General features: G+C 39.6%; 1 protein-coding gene across 2 annotated transcripts in view; it reads left to right on the top strand.

Annotated features, from left to right (window-relative positions):
- COL4A3 (collagen type IV alpha 3 chain) overlaps positions 1-19,848 on the top strand; it is a 139,704-nt gene that overhangs the window by 68,295 nt on the left and 51,561 nt on the right. For both annotated transcript variants that reach the window (XM_067027015.1, XM_059055412.2), the window contains 17 exons: positions 267-311; positions 983-1,045; positions 2,440-2,493; positions 3,708-3,734; positions 4,270-4,347; positions 6,143-6,205; positions 6,331-6,366; positions 8,144-8,185; positions 8,394-8,471; positions 10,758-10,820; positions 11,194-11,253; positions 12,202-12,246; positions 12,524-12,577; positions 13,463-13,504; positions 15,332-15,416; positions 17,082-17,117; positions 18,590-18,754. In XM_067027015.1, coding sequence (XP_066883116.1) covers positions 267-311; positions 983-1,045; positions 2,440-2,493; positions 3,708-3,734; positions 4,270-4,347; positions 6,143-6,205; positions 6,331-6,366; positions 8,144-8,185; positions 8,394-8,471; positions 10,758-10,820; positions 11,194-11,253; positions 12,202-12,246; positions 12,524-12,577; positions 13,463-13,504; positions 15,332-15,416; positions 17,082-17,117; positions 18,590-18,754 — 1,036 coding nt within the window. The remainder of the gene's footprint in view (positions 1-266; positions 312-982; positions 1,046-2,439; positions 2,494-3,707; positions 3,735-4,269; positions 4,348-6,142; positions 6,206-6,330; positions 6,367-8,143; positions 8,186-8,393; positions 8,472-10,757; positions 10,821-11,193; positions 11,254-12,201; positions 12,247-12,523; positions 12,578-13,462; positions 13,505-15,331; positions 15,417-17,081; positions 17,118-18,589; positions 18,755-19,848) is intronic.

Here is a 19,848-nt window from a genome sequence, read left to right on the forward strand (position 1 = left end):
GCACTTTACTGTATGCAAATTAACCTTCAATAATCTACCCAAGAAAGGCCAAAAACAATCTTAATCATCTCTTTTTAAAAGTTTTATAAATGGGAGATTTACAAAGTTTGTCAAGCCTTTTTTTGTTTTTCAAATAGTTTTTAGTGTTCCCAATTATAGTTGCAGAACGGTGGGGTTATTGGCATGGTAAATCATTTTTTGTTTATAGGTTGAACCTCTTTAAGGAGTTTTTTTCTTGCCACCCTTTCCGTTTTCTATGTCTTTAGGGAACAACTGGATTACCAGGATTTTCAGGTCCTCCTGGACTTCCAGTAAGTAAAGAGAAAAATGTGTAAATGGAATAATAAGAAGTGAGCTCATTTTAATAAAGATGTTAAAGCAATAACACAAGAAAATGAGTACTGATACATTTGCTACATGATGAAAATATCAGAATCACATAGTGTATTAGAGTGTGGATTTACAAGACATACAAATCAAATTATATTTCCTGAAATACAAACAGATGGAACAGATTGGGATGGGATGGGATAGAATAGACTAGACTAGACTAGAATAGAATAGAATAGAATAGAATAGAATAGAATAGAATAGAATAGAATAGAATAGAATGAACTCCGCTTGATAGCACAGGATAATAAAATAATAAAATAGTTACCTCTGCACACTTCCCTCTTTCCTGTCCGCCAGCTTAACACAGCATGCTAATGGACTTATTTTATATAGAAAGACCTTTTGTTTTATCTTAAATATCTGTATCTCACTGGATAATTTTTGGTTTTAATTAGCCTATTTTATTTGCTGTGATTTTTATTTAAATTATTATCTAAAATAACTAATTTACTGCTTTATTTAAATAACCATTTATACTTAAAAAACTATCTAAATTAGCCCATCTTTTCCCACCATGGTTTCTGCACTGTTTCCACCTGGTCCCAGGACCTGATTATCTCTCCTTTTTGAGACTTGGTCTATTGTTTAGGGCATCCCAGGCCATCCTGGACCGTATGGACCTGTCGGTTTGCCAGGATGCAATGGTTCTAAGGTATGTATGCCTCACACAGGAGATGGTTAGTTAATGTTTTGCTATATGAATAAATCAACGTGAGGTAGTAATGAGACAGGCTAGGCTTTCCTTGAAATATTCTTTTAGCCAGAACCAATGGTATGTGTCTTCAGGGCAGACATATGATGGTTTTCTTTCTTCTTATGCCTTTTTCTTTACTTTCTTCCAGTTTCATTGAGATATAATTGACATACAGCAATACATAAGTTCAAAGTGTACAGCATAATGATTTGACTTACATACACCATAAAATGATCATCACAATAGTTTAGTGAACCCACCACCTCTTATAGATACAAAATTAAAGAAAGAAAAAAAAATGTGTGTGTGAGGAGAACTCTTAGGATTTACGCTATCAACGTTCAAGTACAACATACAGCAGTGTTAATTAGATTTATCATGTTGTGCGTTCCCTCCCTAGTACTTATTTATCTTATAACTGGAAGTTTGGAGTTCAATTTTAGTGTCTGCATCCAATTCCCCTCCCCTCCCCCACCTTACTTTTTTTTTAAAAATTAGTTTATTTATTTTTGCCTGCCTTGGGTCTCAGCTGCTGCGCGCGGGCTTTCCCTAGTTCTGGTGACCGGGGGCTACTCTTCGTTGCGGTGCGCAGGCTTCTCACTGTGGTGTTTTCTCTTGCTGAGGAGCAGGGGCTCTAGGTGTGCGGGCTTCAATAGTTGTGGTACGCAGGCTCAGTAGTTGTGGCTCGCAGGCTCTAGAGCGCAGGCTCAGTAGTTGTGGCGCACGGGCTTAGTTACTCTACGGCATGTGGGATCTTCTCGGACCAGGGCTCAAACCCATGTCCCCTGCATTGGCAGGCGGATTCTTAACCACTGCACCACCAAGGAAGTCCCCCCCACCTTGCTTTCTGATTGCTTTTTAAGGAAGTTCTCTGATGTTCTCCCACCAAAAGATGACTGGGGGCTCAAATGGTTATTTGCATCTGAGGTTGTGAGTGTATATAAATCAGAAACCAAGGCTTGGAATGCAGAATTGGTCTTTGGAATAGAATGACTGAGCTTTTCGATGTTCTCTCGTCTCCTTTGTTTCCTGACTGCACTCTCCTTTTCCCCAGAATGGTGGCCATGAAAGGAGTAATTACTAAAGTTTCAAGGAAGCAGCAATTGAAAAGTTCTTGGCACAATTAGCCTTTTGCCATTTATGCACAATTTGAGAAACAGTAGATTCTAATCCTGTTTTCAATTAAGATAATGGTTTCCTGGCCTTCAGCCTCATGACCCAGTAGCTGTCAGGAATTTGGGTTACTTCGTCTAGATTTACCACTGCAGGGTTGGAAGAGAGAAACAGGGAAATTATCTCAATAGGCTGTTCTAGAACAACTAAGAAAATGACAAGCTCTGTATGTCTTCCAGGGTGAGCAAGGGTTTCCAGGACTTCGGGGGACACCAGGCTACCCAGGCATCCCAGTACGTTTATATTTCTAACTCCCCATCCAAGACATAAAGTACAATTACAAGGAGTTTCCTTTGGAATGACCGTATACAGAAATCTGTCATGACCTTGAGGAAGGCTGAGGCAGCCAACAGTAGACACTCAACTAATAGTTGAGAAGTGAATGAATAAATGCACTTTGAGACTTTGTTTTGCTTTTGAGACACTGAAGGGGAGATGTGAACTAGGCAGTGAGAGAGGCCTGGATTGTGGTGACTCAAGGATGGAAGAGAGGAGAAAAGGGCCCTGGAATTGGGACTTAGAGAGCTCCAGCATGTAGTGTGAGATCAAGGACAATAAGCCTGTAAAGGAGGAAGGACCTTCAAGGTAGACGAAAACAAGGAGGAGTGTATTCTGGAAGCCCAGGAAAGATGTTGCTAAATAACAAAAATTTGACTGAGTAAATCTGACCATCTAACATTAGCCTTAGTGGATGATTCATGAATCCGGCAGCATCCCATCTAGCAAGGAGAGAGTTGCTGCATCCAACCACAGATAGGAAAGGTTTTTAAAGCCAGCGAGGGCATGGAAAAAGTGACATTATTAGCAAAGAATGTATTGTTTTATTAACAAAGAAGGCATTGTCTTAGGCAAAGCTGCCTCTTAAGGGGAATGGAAGGTGCTATAGTGTGGAATATCTTATTAGTGCAGACCAGGAATTTCCAGGTTGGCTGGTCAAAGGTCACATTCCTAGGGAAGGTTACAACTGTTGTCGGGTTAGGTATTAAGTCTTGGTTTACTGCTGTGGACCTAACAGGAGTGATTCCATCTTGGACCCATCTCCTTTTTAACAATTTCCAGTAAAGGGGAGTGACAGACAGCTGCCTAGTGCCGTTGAGAAATCCAGTAAGGCGGGAACTAATATGTTGTCGTGGGTTTCCGTAACATCAAACTCACTGCAGACTTTAACTTCCATGACAGATGGAGGGAGGACGTAGATATGAGCGTAAGAAATATGTGAGAGATGAAGAGAGTGGGAAGTTTGCAGATGACATGAAAGATAGACAAGGCAGTATGGGGCGGATGGATTTAGGGGGAGACTCTGTTTAAATGAGAAGGACTTGAGCATGTTTAAAAGCCAGTGGGAGGTATACAGCAGGGAGAGAAGGCAGAATAGCAGAGAGGAAAAAGCAAGGATGCTGTGTATTTGATTTACCTCTGGTTGCTAATATGCCGCTCCTTTTCCTAGGGTGCCGTTGGTCTGAAAGGAGAGAAAGTAAGTTATTTGTGACATGTTATTGTTGAAAAATCTCTAATTGTACATATGAAAGGGACTTCTGTTAAACAATAAGACATAAGTAATTACAAATCAGATCTCATGATTAATTCAGAAATCATAGTAATTAGGACATGATATTTATTCCTATTGAACTACTTCTTGTCATAAATATGTCTTCAAGAATACAAGTTTTGTATTATTCTTTAGGAAAATAGGGTCTGGGAAAAGAGAGCTGAACTTATGCTCAGGGCCCCAAATTCTAAATAAGGAATTACCACTCATTTTGGTGTCTTGGGAAATGGTCTATTATTCTTGTGTCTTTCTTCCCTCCACAGTAAATGATCAATTTTGGAAATACAAAAATGCTTTAAATTCTTCAAAATGGAATAACTAAATAATCCTAAAGTATTTCTCTAAGTATATATCCTGAAAGCGCTTTTATCCTTGAAGCAATATGACCTTGAATAACCATTTAAAGGAGTTTTGAAGATACAACATTGCTTATGTTTGATGAACTTCTTCATTTTTCAAGGGGGCTCCTGCCGAAGGAGAAGGTGTAGCCCTTGATGGAAAAGGTGACCCTGGGTTGCCAGGAGCTCCAGGATTCCAGGTACACACTTCAGAGAACGTCCCTATCATTCTCCATCTCTCCACCTCTTTTTTCTTCTTCTTCTTCTTCTCTCTCTCTCTTCTTCTGCCTCTATCTCTTTCTCACTCTCTTAAAAATATTTTTCATAGATATTCATATCTCTTCTATTTACATATTTACCTCATTTTATTCTAACACATTCACCTCCTTTATAAGAAACTACATTTAGCTCATATAAAAAAGGTGATTTTGTACATGTCTTTTAGCCTCTTCTGAAGTCTCAATCACCCAAGCTTTACTAAACCGAAGAAGGAGCCTTCAAGGAATGGCTGTGTTCCACTTACTTTGTATCTGTTGAAATCCAGGATACGATTGTATTACATGCTGAATACAATTTAAAATTGTAATATTATGTGACAGTCCTATTGTAAAGTTTGCATGATAGTAATATTTTATTTAACTGCACCTTTCTCCTGTTGAATAGTTTGCTTTCTGACCTCTATGTATGTAGCCGGAGGGTGATCCAGAATAGATACAAGGAAACAGCTATTTGGTGGCTGTGTGTACTTTACTCTGTGATTCGAAAGGATCTTTTGGTAATAAATTATTTGATTGGTATATGTTTTTGAAGGCCCGCAAAAGGCTTTCTTGCTGTAAAGAAGTAGGAAACAATAAACACATCTTAGCCAAAAAAAGGGGGGTGGATCTTTTGATACTAACTTTCAGGTTAATTAATCAGAACTATTTTAACTTAATTCAGAAGTATATGTGGAAATTCCTGGGCAGAGATAGGAATTTGCCTGAGTGAGTCAAAGAGTTTGAGTTAAGGTTGTTGAACATCTATATGGTGAGCCATGGCAGCTAATGATGGGCTGCAAAACTGAAGAATGACACAGTTAGGAGCCATATAAGCTTTTGAGAAAAGATGCAGAATAAGACGGCTGTTGTTTTTTTGCTTAGGAAGCATTTAGGGAGCCAGATGCTGAGGGCAGGGCATCAGGCAAGAGGAGATAGTAGCAATCTGGGACACGGATGTATCCCTTCAATGTGTATTGAGTGTTGGCCATGTACCACATTGTGCTACTGCTGTAAGTATAGCAGTGGGACCTTCAGTCATACAAGAAATCCTTATTACGTGCCAAGTAGGTTCCGGGGGCTATTTAGGTGCTGGGGATACCACAGTGCACAAATCTCCAAAAATAGCTTAACAAAAATGTTTGCCCTCATGGCACATTCTAGAAGGAGAAAATATTTAAAAATGTAAATTACTAAGTATATGTTGTATTAGACAGTAATAAATGCCAAGGAGAAAAATAATGCAGGGTTGGGGGATAGGAAGTGTCCAGATTAGAAGGAAGGCTGTGGCATTAGATTGGATGGGCAGGAAGGCCCCACGGAAAGGATAATGTTTGAATAAAGATAAGAAAAGGGAGAGAAAGTGAGTTATAGAGATATCTGGGGAAAGAGGATTCTAGGCAGAAGCAAAGCAGATGGAAAGGCCCAGCGGTAAGAGCATGCTTGGAGGGGGAGAGAGAGAGAGAGAGAGGAAACATTTCTAAAAATGGTGAAACTCTTCTAAAGTAAAGCAACTGCTCTGGCCATTTTCCTGGAAATAGTACCATCAGGATGATCCTGGTAGCCTGTTATACATGGTAACACATACTACACATGGCCTTTATTGAAATTAATTGCAGCCATAAATAGGAAACATTAGGCTCTGATTTTTCTAAAATAGTTTAATGCCTTTAACTAATGGACATCATTCTTCAGTGAGAAGTAAATTTAAACTTATTCTAATTCTTCTCTTAATTTAAAGGGTTTGCCGGGCCTTCCAGGTTTTCCCGGACCTATTGGTCCACCTGGCCCTCCAGGATTCTTTGTGAGTATGAAGCCACCATTGCTATAGACATTGTAACTAATAAAAGAATTATAGCCTAAAATTTTAAACAGAGTTTTAGGCTTGATTCATTACCTGCTGTAATTTTAACTGGTGGATTTTTCTAGGGCTTCCCAGGAACCATGGGACCGCCAGGACCTAAGGTAGATGACAATTCATATGTTGTGTCAGCCAGAACATCCTAACCGACCTAAAAGCCAAACTCAGTCTGATTCCACATGTGGGTCACTGCTGGGCACCCCTCTGGAACTCACAAGGATTCCCAGCAGGAAGGGAGCATGGCTAGCAGCTCTGCACCCCCTACTTCCCTTCTCCCTGCACTTCAGTAACTTGATCTCTGATACAAAGCGTCTTAATTCAATTATAAGGAGCTCCTCATCGGGAAAAGGGCAAGGATTCCTACTCCTTATGTTTCCCGCAACACTTTACCTTATATATTTTTTTACTGGGCTGCTCCCCAAAGCCAACCTGTTTTTATACTAGTAAATAAAAAAGATTATTCATGGGCTCATTAAGCACGGTCCTGCACTTCTTTCTATTACAAAGGCCAACTGTTAGTATCGGGGAGGAAGAAAACTTTTTCTTCTATCTTCTTAGGTTCCATGAGTGGGTTCACAGTAGGAAATAAGTTTGATTTCCTATGCATGTGGAGACCTCACAGAAATGAAATGAAAACCCCAAAGAGGCAGTCTGACCCGGAGGCTTGTATACCATTTTAACAAAGGGTGATAAATTTGTGGAGGAGTGACAGGACAAAGGAAAAGTGTTTTGAGCTTCAAGGGGCAGTAGATGGTGGAAAGGTCAATATATGGGGGAAACTAATGGAAGATAAGTGTTATTTCAGTAAATTTGTTGATGCAGCCTTAAGTTAGTGTTGTTTCCAGTTATGAGCTGTCTTCTCTTCCTGGTACAGGAGAGGGGAGGGTGACACCTTCACAAAGGGAAATGTATGCCCTGTCTTGAGGCAGATGGGGGAGAGCAAGGAACTTTTTCTGCAGTTGCTGTTTCTCACTTACCTTCAGCTCAAAATAATTCTGCTGCCAAAGTGGTATATTTTGGGGTGGCATATTCTGATCCCCTTCATTATTTTAAGTAAGAAAATGTTGAGCAGGGCTGAGCCCCCACCAGGAAATTACTTACTATCGGATAGCCTTTGTGTGTAGGGTACTTCCCAAGGTGCTTTCACATTTATTACTTCATGGATGTGTGTACACACACACACACACGTGCATGTACATACATACCCTGTGAGATGAATAGATTCAGGTTAAGTGAATCATCAAATAGTAATTGGCAGAGCTGAGGTTTAAAGTCTTTTGACTCCTCATCTTGAGCTTTGCTCTACAGCTTGTGGCCTATTTGGGGGAAAATCTGCACACTCAAGAGCAGAAAAGCAAAGACACATTGGTGGAAATGATAGATTACTGAAGAGAGATGACTCACATTAGACTTATCTCAGGTCACTAATTTACTAGTGAAGTCAGGTTGCTTGAATGCTATTCTTAGTTCTCTATTAAGTTTTGAATTTCAGAATCCTGAAGATCAGCTACACAGCCCTCTTATTTTTAAGATGGGGAAACTAGGGCATCAGGAAGTTACCAGCCAGAGGAAGCAAAATTGGCTGGTGGCTGAGCCAGAAAAATGTCCTCCAAGCTGGGTTCCTTCCCCTGCCCCACACCATCTCATGTTATCAATTGCCCTATTAAAAAAATCCCTTAAGTTTTCTGCGCTTCAAGATCTCTACTTTTAAAAGAAACATGTTGCCACTCCACTCCAAGAAATAGCTAAAATAACTTTTACAATACTAACATCACAGTTAAAATATAAATGTTCAATTATAAACATTGAACCTTAATGGGTTTAGACTACACATTCATGTTCATTAAAAAAATAATAATTTGGTTTTGTCTTTTCTTACAGGGTCACATGGGCGATAAAGTGATAGGACAAAAAGGAGAGCGGGTAATTTAAATTCTTCAGTTTATTTATGGGCAAGATATTTTAAGTTCCCTAGCAATCAACTTACACAATTTATTCACTAAGTCACACTGAAACGAAAGTATTTCCTGTGTCTCAGGTTTCATTTGCTTTATCTTCTTAGGTAAGAACTAAAGAGGAAATGTAGACCTCTCAAGCTTAGTTTTTCATTCCTGAGTGTATTTGTCTTTAGGGTATGAAAGGATTAACAGGACCGCCCGGACCACCAGGAACAGTTATCGTGACACTAACCGGCCTGGTTAACAGAACGGTAACTCTTCAATTTTATTATTAGGGTTGCGCCTTCCCCTTTCTGGGATGAGGTCCTTTGATCCCTTACCTCTTTTATAAGCTCTGTCACCTAAGCCCAGCTCAGCCAACCTGGGCCTCTGGATTTTATTCCTTCTCTATCTTCCACTCAAGAGCTAGAAAACATGAAATGGGGACGATATAAGGCAAGCCACTTCCAACATTCTTTTTTTTTTTTTTTTTTTTTATTTTTGTCTACGTTGGGTCTTCTTCGCTGTCCTCAGGCTTTTTCTAGTTGCGGCAAGCAGGGGCTACCCTTGGTTGTGGTGCGCGGGCTTCTCATTGCGGTGGCTTCTCTTGTTGCAGAGCACAGGCTCTAGGCGTGCGGGCTTCAGTAGTTGTGGCTCACAGGCTCAGTAACTGTGGCTCGCAGGTTCAGTGGTTGTGGGTCATGGGCTCTAGAGCACAGGCTCAGTAGTTGTGGTACATGGGCCTAGTTGTTACGCGGCATGTGGTCCAGGGCATGAACCCATATCCCCTGCTTTGGCAGGCGGATTCTCAACCACTGCGCCACCAGGGAAGCCCCCAACATTCTTGAAGGAAGAGCCTAGATCTGATTTTGCTCACCCATTATCCCCATCCCTCTCCTTGTTGCTAACATAGAGTGGGTATACAATGAGTATTTTTGAATAAACAGTAGAAAAATAGTGTGTGGCTCTGATGCAATTGGATAGTAATGACCTAAAGATAAGGGTAGAGCAACATCATAATCAAATGGGACATTTTTACCCTGCCGTCATAACCCCAAGGCAATGTGGCCCCCACTCCTCTCCAAGGACACTGTGTCTCGTGATTTTGACATTATCATGTGCTTTTTGCTCTCACATTGGGGTAGTTAGAAGGACCAGAGGATGGAATTGAATCAAATGCTCAGAAGAAATGCATCACAACATCATATACCAATCCTAGACACCAGGTTAATCCTGGAATGTCTGGGAAGGGGAATGGGGAGTGAGGGGGAAGCTAAAAATTTTCTTGTGGATTAACTAAGAAATAAACATAAATCATCCTTCTCCTTTAAACTTATGATTAATTGTTTTTAATAATAGCTTGATTGTAATATAATTCACATACCATAATTTTCACCCTTTTAAAGAATAAAATTCATGGGTTTTAATTATAATTAACTTTTAACAGCATTATTGAGATATAATTCACATGCCATAAAATTCACTTATATAGTGTACAATTCAGTGGCTATTAGTATATTCATAGAGTTGTGCAGCTATAATGATGTGCAATTTTAGAACATTTTCATCACCCCCAAAAGAAATCCCTTAACCATTTCTTTCCAATATAATTAATTTTTAATGATAGAAATTATCAAAACAAAACTAGAAGAGTTAAAACAGAACATGGTGAAGTTTTCTATGGCCAAAATAAGAACTCTCATTGAAGACTGGAAAAAAAATTGACTGAGGAGAATAACTGAACTTTTCAGAATTAATCAACAAAAGTATATTTAATAAAGTCTAAAGATTTATTGGCTGAAAATTGATGGGAAAAAAATCTTATTTTGACAAAATCAAGATCTGGGAGATTTGACCCAGGGGAAAAATTGAGTTATTTATAAAAAGGATGGCCTCAGGAGGATACTCACATTGGGAAAAAATTGTTTTTGAAAATTATATTTTCACAATATATGAATAAAATGTGATAAGGGCCAAACAAACCTAATTAATGAATTCAATCCTCGTTGTAACATTTACTCAGAAAATAGTTGATCTCAGTGAAAATAATTTCAGTATATTAAAAATGAAAGTAAAGTACATTAGAAATGATTTAATTGTGCTTATAGAAAACTGATTCAAGAATTAAATTAGTTTAATACAGTTTGATCTAAAGGATACTTTCTTTTTTTAAAACAAAAATAAAAAGGTTGTAAAAAGGATATATTGTACAGCAGAGGGAATAGAGCCGATATTTTATAGTAACTATAAAAGGAGTATAATTATAAAAATCGTGAATCACTACATTGTACACCTGAAACTAATATAATATTGTAAATCAACTATACATCAGTTTAAAAAATAAATAAAATATAGCACACAAAAAGTTTGTATATTGTTTCAGGAGGTTCCCAGGTATAAAATTCAAAATGTGAAAATTGATAATGTGGTGTGTTAACAGGAGGTATATAAGTAGCTTGAAAATCCAATCCATTGAACAGATAGAGGACTTTTCCAAGTATAGTCAATAATATCTTGTTTGATCTGTTTGTAATGACCTTAACTTGTTTTTGTGACAGGACCTCAAGGGGGAGAAGGGAGACCAGGGAGCCGTGGGCCAGTCTGGACGCCCTGGACCCTCAGTAGGTCACTAAGAATCATGTTGTTCCCTTGAAACAAAAAGTAGAACCTTAGAGCATATTTTGACATATGATCTACCTTTAAATCTTAATATTAGCTAAAGCACGACAGTATTTTACTGCAGAGATCGTAAGTACCGGAATTATTTTATGGCCACTTCTAGCTGAAATCCCTGCACTGTTTTACATGCACCCAATGGCACCCATCTTATGATTTATCTTCAGCATCTGTTTTTAAATTAATATTCATAAATAAGATGTCCTTCTTAGATAACCCACCATTTCAAAAATTTTAACAGAAGGAAAAGTTAATAAAAATCAATGTAAGTCAAAAATCAATAATTTACAAAACTTGACCTAACTCTCATTAATACAGGGGCCACCTGGAGAATCTTACGGATCAGAAAAAGGTGCTCCTGGAGAACCAGGCCCGCAGGTGAGTTTGGAAATTCAATGTCATGTACAGCCTGAATTAGTAAGTACTCAGGACTCTTGAGGTCGTGAATATAAGGTGCTTAACTCAAACTAGCTTAGATTTTTTAAACATTTTTTGGGGGGGGAGGTAGAATTTATTTGTTCAAGTATCTGAGAAGTTCAAGGTTAAAACAAGCTTCAAGGACTTCTGAACCTGAAATGAAATGGGCAGGACTCTGTCCATTTCACTTCGGCTCCTCTGTGTATCAGCCTCATCCTCTTCTTTGACAAACGATCTTCATCCATATAGGGGGTGATGGGTAAAAAAAGAGGAGGATGTAGAAGCAACAGAGGCTCTCTCTCCCACCCAGCTCTATTTTGCAAAGATTTAAACACATATATTGCTTAAAAACTCTAAAAATTATACACTGGGAAAGGTATATTTTTTTTCTAAGAAAAAATATTCAACTAATATGATTTTTAACTTTATCATGGAGGGTAAACACCATAATAGTTAATCCCAAAAGCCCTGTCTGTTTGAATGCTGCAAAATACTTTTAATACATATATTTAAATATAGGCACATCTGGAGTTCAGGGAATTGCCAACATCTCAAATGAATAGACTGTGAACACCTCCCTCTTTCTGGATTTTCCTGTTCGATTCTCTGCTCAGTGCTTTCTTGATTTTCCTTCTAAGCTTTGATGAGTAGTGTTAACTCTAGTTTAAGCTTAGCTCTTAATATACTTTTTCCAATGACCCTCGCTAATTTCCCATTCTGACTGGCGTCTGCCTTCCCTGGCAAGAGAAGGTCATCACCTGTTCTGTGGTTAATAGTTTTTCCTTTTAATAAGTGGAGGAAACCTCAGTCAGGCTTTCCTACCTAAGGTCAAGAGATGATCATATCATTTAAGTTTTTCGTGTTTATTGAAATTACCCATATTTATTAAGTTACGTGTTTTTGTTTTAGGGAAAGCCTGGAAAAGATGGTGCCCCCGGTTTCCCTGGCACTGAGGTAAAGACGTAACTTGGTCCCTTAATATAGTGAAAATGTCAGTCCTATTAGACAAAGAAGGGTTTTTGAGAGTCACTAAGTAGTTTTAAGCAAACAAAAAGCATATAGCTTTTAAAAATTATGTTTGAGAATCATAGTGTTACACCCTAACTGTGGAGAGAGGTCATCTGAGCACATTTTTTTTTTTCCAAAAAGGAGTTTAAAGCATTTTGCTTCCTACAGAAGAAATTGATTATCAATGTGTCTTCTGACCTACACACTTTGCTGTTCTCCGTAGGGAGCCAAAGGCAGCAAGGGTTTCCCTGGGTTAAGGGGCGAAGATGGCATTAAGGTAATTCCCTTCCTAACATCTATCTTCAGCTTTTTTAATTGGATGGGTTTGGTCACCCTTTCCCCACACTTCCTGAAACTCGGTACAAGGAATTGCAATTAGAGCTCACTAAAACATCTTAGCATATTTGTTAAGAGGAAACAAGAGATGTGGCAACGCTATTTGAACACTTGAAGGGGAAGGATGTTACACCTGTTCTGTGTAGTAGAAGCTGACTTAGGACGAGTGAGATTTCAGCTCCCCATGAGGAAGAAGCTGGCAAGGACCTGCGATTGGAGGAAGTTTCAGGTCATCAGAGGTCAAGGGTAGGCTGGTCCCTGTGAGTCTCAACCTGGGTCACGAGGTACTGAAAGGTCATCATCAGTTAACTGTGGACCGTATTCCACATCATTGTTTCTGACAACACGTTACAGACATTTTCAAATAGTTTTCATATGTAGGTATATATGCAGATTCAAGATTTTTATCCTGTGTTCATATTGCTTCCAGTAGAATTCTGGAATGCCCTCTTGAGTAGGTAAGAAAGGAGGTTGATTATAGCTGGGACACCGGGAATTGCCTACACCCCACAGCCTGGTTTCCCTGTGTTTGCAATGTTTGCACTGATGCAAACATCCTTTGCAGGGAGTGCTGTGGAAGAAACCTAGAGAACAATAGCCACTTCTTCCAGACCTTGGAGATAAGATTCTTGACTCAGATATGGCCCTCCAGGAAGATAATCAAAAATAGTATCCCTTTCATGTTAACTTGGTTTGTACATTTCATAGAAATAACATCAATTTTAGCATAGATTTGTTTAACTGTGCATTTTGGTTTCTAAGTATACCTAACATGTAAATACTTTTGATTAATGTGCTCATAATTTGTAACTGTCTTTCAACATAGGGGTGGAAAGGAGACATGGGCCCTCCAGGATTTCCTGGTCCAGTAAGTGTAATTAAAGACCATTTTAATGTCATGTTTGATCAAGTCTTTCAAAATATCAAGGAAATTTTGAATCAGTGTCTCTTATTAACTGCTATGATAGAGATTACAGTATTTACCTTTTTATCAAACTGGGGCAAAAAATATAGCTGTTGTCATTATTTCTCCATTTGATAATGGACAAGTATTTTTATTTGGTCCTATTTGGTCCCTGGAATGCACTGGCAATGCCCATCCTGGGCTGTAGAGAAGAAAACCTTTGTGTAATCAGGCCTGGCCCAAGGTAAGTAATCCCTTGCCCTTAAGTAGGGTAGGAAGGCAGCAGAGGAAGACAGCTTGGGCAGCGGGGTGGCCTTCTCCAGCTGGGTCCCATTAAGACAGCCCTGCACTGTGAGGCAGCAGAAGCTCAGCCCTGGGTTTAATACAAGACCAGCAAGAGCCAATGACCCCAGCCCAAGCTCCTTAGTGACAGGCTGTTTCCCCTCCCCGGCGTGGACATGGATTTGATGTCTGTCAGTTCCTGACTGCAGGGTGACTACATTTTATATAGTGACTCTGTAGCTTAAGGAGATGAGTGAAAAAGACCCAGGCTCTGAGTTCTGGTATATCTTCCTTTCCTGCCTCAAAAGACAGTGGTTCTCACATTCAGTGTTGACTGTGCAGGTGTGACAGAAAGCTCCTCCATGGTGGCAAAGGAGTCACTGGGGGAGTGTGTGTGTGTGTGTGTGTGTGTGTGTGTGTGTGTGTGTGTGTGTGTTATTACAAACGCAGTTCTCAGACCCTTCAGGCTAAGTCAGTCAACTCAGTAACCAGAGGAGGGTCCCAGAAATCAGCCTCTTTACACTACAAGCACATGATTCAGATGGCAAGTAATCCCAAGATACTTTTAAGGGGTTGCTGGGAAAATAAAAGAGACTATTTTGTGAAGTACTTACTTGGAAGGTAGTCACATGTCTTTATGGATTTTATGATGGAGGAGATTATTACATTATTAGTACTATTAGTAGTAGTAATTCTTTTTTGTGATTTTATACTGCTTAACCACAAAGCTCTAGTTACCAATTCTTTAAACAAGTCAGTGAACTAATTGGCCCCAGGCAGCATATGAAAAAACTAAGTTTTTTTTTAAAACTTTTATATTTCCATCTTCTTTCTATCTTCTTTTCTCATGCTCAATTCCACATAACTCTGCAGCTTCTGCTAACTTCAGAGGAAGTTCTGCTTTGGAAGTAGATGGTCAAGGAGACCAGCAGTAGGTCCACTGATCACTTCAGAAATACGTAATAGTCCTGAGTCCTTGGACTGAGGAAACCTTTGTCTGAAGGTCAACAGTGTCCTAAAATTTAAAGAAACAATCAGTAAAGTATTTTTGATGTGTAGGTCCCAATATACTTTGAAATAAATTTAGTCCTCAGGACAAGCATTTTTTAAAAGTGAAATAGAATAGAATAAAAAATATCAGAGTTGATCATATATTGTAAGAAGTAACTATTTTGTGAAACTTTAATTTCTGTGTACATATTGACACATATATAGATATGTATATGTATATTTAAACGTGTGTATGTGATTTGGGCCACACCATAAAATGTATTTCTAATTGAAAGCCCATGAAATATATGATATCATGATACCAGATTAACTTTTATTTTTAAATGTATCCATCCCATATACTTAACTGCCATATCCTTCTAACACATAAACCTAAGAATTCAGGAAAATAAGGAAAGTATCATTTTAGCCAAAAAAGAAGAAATGGAAGTAATTGCATTTGGCGAGCTGTCCATAAATAGCTGTCATTTTTCTTTATTAATTTCTTTTTCCTTTAAGACAGAATATTATGATGCATACCAGGAAAAGGGAGATGAAGGAATTCCAGGCCCACCAGGGCCCAAGGGAGCTCCTGGCCCACAGGGTGAGAATAAATTTCTTCCTAAAGCATTTGCTGATCACTCCATATCTTTCTTTCAAGGCAAAATGTATAGCATGTGTTTACAGACCCAGAATTGGCAAGAGGAGAAGGGAGGTCTCCTAATGTTCATAGGTGGTGAGATTTGTTGTTGTTTTTGTTTTTGTTTTGCGGTACGCGGGCCTCTCACTGTCGTGGCCTCTCCCGTTGCGGAGCACAGGCTCCGGACGCGCAGGCGCAGCGGCCACGGCTCACGGGCCCAGCCGCTCCGCGGCACGTGGGATCCTCCCGGACCGGGGCACAAACCCGTGTCCCCTGCATCGGCAGGCGGACTCTCAACCACTGCGCCACCAGGGAAGCCCGGTGATATTTTTTAGTGTTTCCTAATTTTCATATTTTCGTAAGAAAATGCCGTAGGTGGTATACAGTAGAAGGTAACTGAATTATCTTTATGTAGGAACGCATAACATTCAAGTCTGGTAGGAAGACACAAACATGGCTGGAGAGCAGGAGGAGGGAGTGTCCAAAACCAGCAATCTCAGTGGGATACAGAAGAGAAAATGGAGCCCCTGAAGAGCTATAATTTGAGCAAATCCACACAAATAGTGACAAAAAGGAACTGAAGTCCTGGTTTTCTGACTTCCAGCACCATGAATTAAAGTCACATTTACTTATGTTCTATCCCTTTTGATAGATTGCAAAGATCTTGGCTAATAGCTCTTATATCTTACTACACATCAAAATCCCCAGGAACTGCTAAATAAGAACCATGTCCAGGTCCCATCCCTGTGATTCTGATTTAATTGCCTGGAGGAGGGCCCTGGATACTGGCAGATCGTTAAAGCTCCGCAGATTAATTCTAATGTGCAACAGGATTAAGAACCACTGATCTAGGATAATTATTGATATAAATGAGATTTCAAAGAAGAATTTTACTTAAGAGAGGTAAAAGTTTCAGTGTACTTAAACAAATGGAAAGATAAGTATTAGACGTAGATTTTTTTAAATCTGATATGCTTACTGTAAATCACTCATATACATCAAAGAATTAGAGCCCTACGCAGTGTTACAGCTACAAGCGATCTGAGAGGGAGCCAGACCAAACTCATATTCTTGACAATTCCAGCTATTTGATATTCTGGCATCTGAATCATCCCAGCAAAATACCAAACACAGAGCAGACTCGTAGGAAGTGTCTTGTTGAATTAGTTGAAGATGATAAAGTAGCATGATTTACTTTTTTAAAAAAAATTGAAGTATAGTTGATTTACAATATTATATTGGTTTCAGGTGTACAACATAGTGATTCAATATTTTTGTAGATTATACTCCATGTAAAGTTATTACAAAAAATGGCTATATTTCTCTCTGCTGTACCATATATCCTTGCTGCTTATTTATTTTATACATAGTAGTTCATGTCCCTTATCCCCTACCCCTGTCTCTCTTCCCTCCCCCGCCTTTTGAGTGCTAGACGTCTAAGATGAACTTAGTTTCTTCTTTACAGTTTAAGTGAGTGAAGTTTTCTCATATTTACCTATGTGAGAGTGGAGAAAAAGTATGAAAAATGTATTATTATATTATTATTATATTGTCATCCAAGATTTCAATAACGGGGGGAGGGGATATTTACATCTTTGTAAACAATTCACTGCTATTATGTATTCACAGGTCCCAGTGGTTCCCCTGGAGCACCTGGAAGTCCTGGTACGTACATGTTTCTCAGGTACCGATACAAACGCTATTAAATGGAAAACACACTGCTCTCTAGTGAGTCTACAGTATTTACATAAGACAAATGTTTCCTTAATTGATAATACAAGTGTTTCCAACTTCTTAATGTTAACTTTGTGACCTGCAGGGGGAAAGCGAGTGGAAACTGACACAAAGTAATATGGAAATGCTCTTTTTTACTTCTCAGTAGTTTTAACAAAGTGTAAGACAGTAACTTCCGTGTAAGGAGCAGAGGCTTGAAGCTCAGAAGAGGCACAGAGCTAGAAAAACAATAATTTTATGGCAACCAGGCTGCTTAAAATGAGTTTTCATAGTGTATCACGAGTTGCCTAAAGACACATAGATTACAGCTTTTGTGTAAAGTTTTAATTTTTAAAATACATTGTTTGTGGTACCTAGACACTTCTGTGAAGTGGAAAAATATACGTGAGTCATTAGACTGGTTGCCTGTTGAGAGAGGAAGAAGAGTAGGATGGTTAAAGATTAACCCCAGTAGCCTCAGTTATAACTGTCCTACTGTAATGTGTCATTTTGTAAAGGAGACAAAACTAAGAACAAAATAGCAAAGATTTGGTAAGCCCTGCCCTTGATTATATTTTTCTCTGTACTATGCTGTATATTTAAACTATTTCATAATTTTGAAAATGAATTAAAATTAAACAGATTGAAGAACTACATGTATATTATAATCCTATTGCAAAAGAAAAAGGTAAATGGATAAATATTATGTGTACTTGCATATGCGTGGAAAAATATGTACCAGACTCTTAACAGCAGGTATTTCTTGAAGTTGAGACGATGCAGAAGGGGATTTTAAAGGTCTGACCAAATATTAAGAAAGACTTCCTTCCAAGTAATGAATAGGATGGTTTAAAAAGCCAGCAAGTGAAAAAAAATTTTAAAACAGATGTCAATTCGAAGGCTTATTAGCCTTTAGGTCAAAATCTTCATGCTCAATAATCAGAAATAATCGGATGTTACCCCCACTGGTTTCTCAGCAGAGATTCTTAACTGTGAGGTGGAGATTTGAGACTGCCCTTCTCACAAGCAGGTCATTTTAGGAGGGACAGAGGAAGGGGGTTTTGTATCACCTGGCATGGCTTCTCCCCCAGGAGATGCCTGCCTCCGCCAGGGTACCCTTTAATATAACTAAGATGATTGGCAAGATTAAAGTCCAATTACAATTTTCTCTCTTTCTCATTTGAGACACTGAAAGACAGGTGACATAAATTACCTTTTTGGAATGGAATGGTCTGAGCTCTGCTGTATTGTGATAGTTTAACAAGGCCACAGATAAGGGACATCAGATAATTCACTTTTATATGCCCTATATACTCTTCAATTGTACAACTTTTATAAGAATATATCGCTTTTTGCAATTGAAAAACAAACATATATTAATCAGGGAAACATTTAAAAAACAATAAATGATTATTTTCTCCAAGGGTCATCAAGGCCTGGCCTCCAAGGAGCCCCTGGAGTACCAGGAGTAAAAGGAAGTAAAGGGGAGCAAGGACCCCCAGGAAAGAACGCAGCGGGGCTTCCCGGGTCCCCTGGCTGGCCTGGTTCACCAGGCCCTACAGGGTTGCCAGGACCTCCAGGACCACCAGGTAAAGATGCCCTCTTGCATACGTTGCCCGGTGACAGAGATGTGCCCATCAGGTGCGATGAACCTTACACGCAGCTTGGCCATCAGTGTGGACCGTAGGAGTTACCTTTCCACTGGAGTTTCATTTTATTAGCTATCTGAGGAAGCAGCTACGGCGGCAGGGCTACTCTGCGAGCGCAGCCCAGTGTTAGCCTGAGTTTCCACAGGGGGCGGAGCAGGAGGCAGGGGCAAGGGGAGAGAAGCAGGGAAGGAATGACCATTATCAAGTTGGCCTAGGCCAAGTGCAACCGCCCATTCAGTCCCTGGAGACTCTCTTCCAAGAAGCTGTATAACTTTGTCTCAGGATCATCTTTCCTGGGGGGACAAAGAGGCAAGAATTTCCCCACCAGCCCCTATTTCGCATGGGTCAAAGCTGTGCCCCACAGGACACGACTAACACCCTGCCATCCCCACCCACGTCCCCCCACAGGCACACACTTCCAGGCTGTGTTGGCATGGCTCCTGGGGCATCCTGTGACTTGTCCTCAGCAGGGAAGCCCCAGGACAGGAGGCTAGACGTGTGCAACATGGACCAAGGCAAGATGCTGCCGGGCAAAGTGGGTCAGAAACCACAGAGCTGCAGCCCAGAGGCTCTGAAGCGGTGCCTGGAAGTTCTGATGAAGTTAGCCTTTTCTCTGCATCCCCTGATAGAGCCACTTAGCATTCTGTGTGTGGCTGAGAGGTATATAGAACCTCAGGAACATACAGATAGCTCTCTATATTTTAAAATGCCTTTCCTGGCAGGTTCCTGGGAGGTCTTGCGTTTTATACCCAACCCTCCTACTAGCCTTAAGAATCTTCCACTCGTCAGTGATCTTTTTAAGAAAGGAAGAAACATTATTTATAGACAATCTAATTATAAACGTAGAAAATTAAAAAGAAGAATCTGGAAAACTCTTAGTATTAATAAAATAATTCCGTTAAGTGTCTAGTTATAAGAGCAATATTAAAAATAGAGGGAGTTCCCTGGTGTTCTAGTAGTTAGGATTCGACACTTTCACGGCCGTGGCCCGAGGCCAATCCCTAGTCAGGGAACTGAGATCCCAGAAGCAGCAC

This window comes from Kogia breviceps, chromosome 2, assembly GCF_026419965.1.
Source record: "Kogia breviceps isolate mKogBre1 chromosome 2, mKogBre1 haplotype 1, whole genome shotgun sequence".
Classification (NCBI taxonomy): Eukaryota; Metazoa; Chordata; class Mammalia; order Artiodactyla; family Physeteridae; genus Kogia; species Kogia breviceps.